Source organism: Miniopterus schreibersii (assembly GCF_964146895.1).
Source record: "Miniopterus schreibersii genome assembly, chromosome: 5".
NCBI lineage: Eukaryota > Metazoa > Chordata > Mammalia > Chiroptera > Miniopteridae > Miniopterus > Miniopterus schreibersii.
The window spans coordinates 83,923,193-83,929,926 of NC_138106.1; the positions used below are offsets into that span (position 1 = coordinate 83,923,193).

Sequence of the window (6,734 nt, forward strand, 5' to 3'; positions counted from 1 at the left end):
GGTTTTTGATGTGGAGAGCAAGGAAGTATCTTGGCGTAAGATAAATTGAAAAACACACTATTTATGAGGATCTGAATTTAGATAACAAAATTTCTGTTTGAAGTCAGAATTGTGTCAGGCTAGGAGAGCCTATGGAGGACCAAAGGGGAGACAGGGCTGATGTGAACTATTTGATAAAATGGAAGGATGTCAGCCACCTGCCCAGGTGCCTTCTGTCACAGTGATTTATCCAGCTATCCACACTCAAAGCAAACAACCAGCTCATTGTCTACATTACCAAAATATTAAGAAAAACACAATACTTTATTTTTACCCAGCTGTTCAAAACAAATTATACAAAATCAGCCAGCTAAAATTTATTTTAGCTTGGGCCGAGTACTTTGTAAGAATGGGTTGATCACAGGAATCTGAGTCTATATTAATGAAGCAGAGAGGAGAGTGTAGTAACTGAGGCGCGCATTTGAGAAGCCCGGCTGTGAGGGGAATGGAGAGACAGTCTCAGGGGAGTGTAGGGCAGGGCCGGCGTCTTTTAGATGAAGGAATCCAGACGTCACCTGAACCTGAGCGTAGCAGAGGCTTCATCATGCACTAATTCCTGAGATCTCGGAGGCATATGAATAAAACGTCTATTCTAACTTAATGGTGCAACTGATAAACACAGAAAAGCACATGCCGATATATCACTTAAAAAGAGTTAAATGCTGGTGTAAATGAACTGGGGAACCCTTCTACCCATATATTAACTTCCTTTGTTTCACATCCCTTTTGAAACAACAGTAAACACAAAGGCAGAGATCAACAACAGCCTGCGGCTTTTTAAGCCACTAAGCCACAAACGAGAATGCTTTCTGACTTGTCTTACATCTTTCCTTACTTTCAGAAGAGTTTATACTTGAGGGTATTGTCGCGACATCACAGTGCAGCCAGGCCGTGGGGCGGCAGGAACCCGCCTGCAGCAGCCGCTGGGGTCTCCGTCCCAGCCCAGGTCTCCCGAGTTAGGTGGCGGGGCACGAAGTGGCAGGTGCGGCAGACAGGACTAGTGCTGAGCCGCGTTTAGAGTGGTGAGGGTCTCAATAAAGGGGGCTCCTGGGGTGACAAGGGCTGGGGAGCTAAAACAGGGCCCCTTAGTACATCAAATCACTAAATGTTTGAAAGAATCAAGACGCTTTGCTTTCTATGTTGTGTTCACGTCTGATTCTCACCGACGGGCTCCGTTCTTTGCGCTGCCCCGGGGCCCAGGCAGGGCCTGGCCCGGCTGGTGCTCGGTGCCTTCTACTTCCCCTTCATTTTTCTGTGGGGCCACAATGACTCATTTTGGCATCTTTGGCCATTAAAAAATTCTCTCCTCTTGGACGTGTCTTATTCTACTGCGTTGCTTTTGCTTTCTCGGAGGAAGAATTTCTTTCATAAAAATGTATTTATTCCCTATATATTTTACATTTCCTCATCTCTGACTTAAAGGTGAACACTATGTGGGTCTCCTTTTATGTATCAGGAGGATTCAAATAAAAAACACGTGGTGCTGGTGGTTACCAGCAGCGTCTGAGCTCTGGGAGATTACCTGTTGGGGCGGCGAGTGTGGCTAAGCCATCCGGGCCTGCTCGCGGGCACCCTGTCTTCACATCGGGCTGATTCTCAGAGATGGCAGAGGGAGATAATTGCCATTCTTGCAGATCAGGGCAAACATAAGATGGAAGTTGAGTGGACAAGTTTGATTTCATTACCTCTGTAGGCAGACCCCAAGAGTGTGTTTGGAAGTAATGGTAAGTTTTGTGTCATAGATATACCTTTCGTTTTTCCTAATTTAGAAATAGTACTTTCCTTTCAATTTCAAGACTCTCCAAATTCTGAATGTACAACACATTTGAATATTGAATAATAGGACTTACTCATAGTGCATATTATTTTGATCCAAGGCAAACTGGATGGACTGGGATTCCTTTTCACTAACTCGGAAATCCACCCTCAAGTTAGCAGCCACATGGTGGGCGGGGTCCGGATACCAGAAGTCAAGCTGCAGAGACGAGTTCAGTGTTAGTTACAGTTGTTGGTTTGCTCACCCAACACATGTTCATTAAGAAATGACTATGTGCCACACACCAGGAAAGGGAGGTGGGTTCAATGTAACTAAGCTATAGACCCTTCTTTTAATAAGCTTATGAGAATTTTGCAAATATATTTAAGATCTGTTGAATATCCTGAAGTGGAAAAGAAACCATTTGTGCCAACACCTCTTGTAGGACATGGTATCTGTAAGTACAAAAAGTGAGCAGCTTTTGGTTAATTTGTTTGGTTCCACCATCTTGGGGTTGTTTCATAATTAATTTAGCCACAGCATCTGTCTCTAATTGGGAATACAGATTAAATATATGGTCCCCCATTCCCCTTTCTAATTCAAGCCTCAAAACCAAATGTTCCTGTAACTCGAATTCCTGGAAAGTTTGTGTCCAGCAGAAGGCATAGTGCTCAGCTGTGTCATTTTTCTAGCAGTATGTCCTTGGGCAGATTACTATGACTCTTTGAGTGTCAGTTTGCTCCCCTAAAATATGAGGCTAACAGGGCTCTGTTGGGATGTTGCAAAGACCGTGAAATGATGTGAGGTCTGGGACACGCAGGCATTGATGAACTGCTGATCCCCTCCACTGTCTTTTCCTCCAGCTGAGAATTTCAGAAATTCAGTGAATGGGCCCAGAAGGATGGCATTCAGATTAAGATAACTTTGAGAAGATTCCAGTTCTTCCTGTTCTTCAGAATCATACTCAACCATGAAACCTGGGAAGTGTGAAGGAAATGCCCAATTTCCATCCATCACACCAGGCTGTAGGCACGTGTCTAAGTCTACCTGGCTGATTCCGAGTTGAATCCCACTGTACCTCTAAGTTAATTATTATGAGACTGCTATGAACTAATATTTATTGGTTTATTTTGATCAAAAAGCTACTGCTGTATTGAACATATGAGAGATGTAGTGATTTAAAGGTGAGTTAAGCAGGGTGATCTAATCATACAGCAGTTTCTCTGTCCTACAGCAGAACAAGTGTTTGGGGTTCAGTGAACTTTCGTGAGCATTTATTAAGCACCAGGCATGGAGCTGGGTGTCACTAGTGTGGAGGCTAAGAAAGGACTTATGAGAAGCAAGAAGTTCAGTGTGAGAGGGAGCCACATATGCATCTCCAACACGCTGAGCAACGCCAGGGAAAAGCACAGGAGCTCCAGGGCACAGGAAGCAATGCAAACTGGGTCAGAGAGCTGATGGACAGAGAAGACCTCCTTAAAGAAGGAAACATTCCTCCTGGGCAAAGGTGTGCAGGGCCGCAATGGGTGAGTCTTTGGTGTCCATGAGTTTTAGAAAAAGAGGGTGAGGGAGCAGGAGACTGCAGAGGCTGGCAGGCTGGCAGATTGTGAAGGACTTTGCTGCACCAGCACCAATAGAAAATGCTCCTCTAGGCCCACTACTGAGCTCACCTCGTCTTTGATGGAGAAGGAAACTGAGATCCAGAGAGGTTACGTGACTTGCCTAAGGCCACATAGCTGGGATTGGAACCTCTGAAGACCATACTCTTCCCACAGTCAGCTGCCTCTGAAAAAGCTTCAGACGGAGGAATGCAACCATCAGGTTTCAGGGAGAGCGGCCAGGTTGCAGTGTGCGCCGGCTGCTGGGAGGAAGGGCTGGGGCCCTGCATTCTAGCTCGACAGCTAGTGAAATGGTCCAGGAGGAGGCAGAGCCAACATGAACTTGGCAGTGGCCGGGGAATGGAGAGAAAAATGTGGATTTGAAAGACATTTGGGAATTGGAGTAGGTGGAACTTTTGATTGATCTGAGGTGGAGATAAGGGTGTGGGGGACAAGAATAAATCTCGGATTTGGGTATGGGTTTAAATCTGGTGTGTAATCTCGATTATTTAGCTTACTGCCTTTGAACTTCAATTCTTCTGTTTCAAATGGGTTAGATTATGACACAGACACGGAAAATCTTATGGACAATCAGATAGAAGCAGCTGAATAAATGACAAAGTGATTACGCTGGCCTGTTGGGTTTGAAAAGACCGATCTGACTTTCAGAGTTTCCTTTTGCAGTGGATCTGCTCTTGGGAAGGGTGGCCTCTTGATATGATCACCCAGGTCCTGGATGTTGTCAGTTAATAACACGTTAACAGAGATGATGCCTCGAAGACCAGAGTGGGAGTGAGCAGACGGGCGGGGCAGGGAAAAGAGGCCCTTATTTCACAATTTCATCTAAAAAAGGCTCTTGTTTGCAAGGCTTTTTGGAGAAAAGTGGAAGTGGTAGTCTGGGGAAAAACAAAAACAAAACCGAAGCCAAGGAAGTGTTGGCGATTGTCTCAATTATCCAAGCAGCTCCTGCCACTTCCCCTCATCTTTGTCTTTGGGCATTAAACACAAAGTGAAAAAGAAGCAGCTTTTCGAGAACAGAAAGAAAAGATAAAATCTCTCAGTAAATGCTTTACCTGGTTGGTTTCGGCCAAGTCCTTCAGGATGTTGGCTCGGTCTTCATCCTGGGGCCTCCCTCGGAGCACCTTCTCCCTTTCCGAAACCAGAGATGAGAACTGAACCGTAAGGAGCACCCCTTAACCCTGTCCCCATGCGGGGACCGCAGCGCGGGGCGGGGACTTACCTGTCAAAGTGGACGGGGGCAACGGCCAGGGTGGCAGCGGGCAAACCCACAGGCAGGACGATCGGCCTGTTCTTTGCTGCCCTCAGGCCCTCGGCCGGTTTTATGCCTCAGCTCTTATCTGGAGGAGCAGCTGATTTCCTCTTAGGGTTCTGGTGGATGCACTGCCCCCTCAGCCCGCGTGTTTTCTAGGAGCGAGAGGCAGGGTGGCAACGTTAACAGTAAATGCCACGAGACTCGTATTACTTTTACAGCAGGGGATACCCATTTCGCAGGTGGGATGGGAGGCAAATTCCTTTTTTAGCAAATAACTTGCCCAAGGTAATGGAGCTAGTATGTTCACAGAGCTGGGATTTGAACCCAGTTCTTTGCTCTAAAATACTACTCTACCCTATGTTTGCCTGAGGAAGGAATCAGTTTGAATTTGCATTTGACACCTGTGACAAATTTGGGTATCTGGCTGGCCACAGAACCTTGGGGGGTGGTCCTTAATAACACAAAATATGTTTTTGAAGCTACATTGTAAATTGTTAAATGAAAAACGTTTAAATTACAAAATATTTTAAATATATTAAAACATTAGAAGTAATCTGGAAAACATGGATGTAGTCACCATCTAGATTTTATGACGGTTATGCCTCGGCCATGTGTCTGGCTCTGCACCACTCTTTGCGAGGAAGCAAACATTACAGAAAGAGCTGTAGCTTCCACCTCCCCTCCTCCCTTCCCCTCCTTCTGTCCTCAGAGGGAGCCCCCAACCCTAAAGCGGTTTAGGACTCCTGAAGGGCAACATAATATGGTTACTCAAATGTCTGTACATTGGCTGCTGTCTTCAGGATCTGGATGCTGCAGGTACCCAATAAATGCTTTTTGAAAGTCTAATTAATGGATAGACCATTTTTAACAGTCTCTTAGGGGGGTGGGGGGATCTTTTTGTCTTGAACACATCTCAGTTAATTACGGATTATTTGGGAGATGGCAACACCTTTACCCAGAATCACAGGTAATCTAACAGATTGAGTGAATTTATCTAATCAGGTAAGTTGTTAGAATTTCCTTTTAAAAATGACCCCTTCACATTGACAAATGTATAGGTGGTCATGTATGAAGCTTCTCAGAGTCATGGTTGCATATTTTTATTATCCAAATACTGTTTTGGGGGAGATTATAAATTATAAGTAGCAGCAATAGCTTCATTTCTCTCTGATAGGTGTGCGATATAATCTAAGACTTTCTTTCATTCCTTCAAAGGTCCCCTTGCCCTACCTTGCAGGTAAGGAGAGGAGGGTTTTACAAATGATTTCATGTTCTTGACATCGGACAAGCTCATCAGCACTAGAAACTCCCAAAGCAAATGCTCGTTCGGCTGTCTCTAAGGGTGTGTTTGGCAGGGGCACAGAGAGAGAGAAAGAGCTTGACAGATAGAGCCTTGGAGTAGCTCCCGGACATTGGCTACTTTACCTTGAGCAGGCTGCCTCGTCATTCTGGGCCTTGGTTTTCTCACCTGTAAAATGGATGCAAATGTGACCCTAAAAAGTGGCTGTGAGGACCAAATGAGGTAGCATATGTAAGGGACGTGGTGGGTGGCAGGGACTAAGGGACATGCCGTGACCTCTAGGGAGTTGATGAAATTGTCCGATTCTGTGACCAGACCCACAGCTGGCCGTGGGCCGGCTGCAGAGCTGATGCCAGTCGGCGGGCATCGCTCGGTCGCCTGAAGCGCTTGCTGTGACCTTAGGGTGAGAGCTCGCTCTGTTTCAATCTGGACCACCTGGAGAATTTTTTTAATTTTTATTATTATTTTTTATGTAGTAGCTTTGCTTTTTGGAGTTTTATTTTCTGATTCTAAAAGTAATAAATCCCCCTGAAGATATTTTAGCAAAATACAGAAAAGTTGGGAGAGGAAAATAGAAATCACCGTTAATTCTATCATTCTCACATATTTTTTGAAGCCTTTTCTGTGTGACTAATTTTAAAACGGTGTGGGAAAGGCTTCTATATCTTTTTTCAAGTGATGTGTGAAGGACACCTCTATTTAATTTTGGGATCTAAGTAAATGTTTGAAGGATCCCGATTCCCTCAGGATAAGACTTTGATGCGGGAC

General features: G+C 45.1%; 1 protein-coding gene across 1 annotated transcript in view; it reads right to left on the minus strand.

Moving 5' to 3' along the window:
* The window catches only part of CPA3 (carboxypeptidase A3), a gene marked incomplete at its 5' end in the record, with an annotated part of 28,611 nt that extends 22,498 nt beyond the window's left edge, over positions 1-6,113 (minus strand). Inside the window, 4 exons of the mRNA XM_081138005.1 lie at positions 1,890-2,014; positions 4,467-4,542; positions 4,634-4,709; positions 6,092-6,113. Of these exons, the coding sequence (XP_080994131.1) occupies positions 1,890-2,014; positions 4,467-4,542; positions 4,634-4,709; positions 6,092-6,113 (299 nt within the window). The remainder of the gene's footprint in view (positions 1-1,889; positions 2,015-4,466; positions 4,543-4,633; positions 4,710-6,091) is intronic.
* Positions 6,114-6,734: the final 621 nt, after the last annotated feature.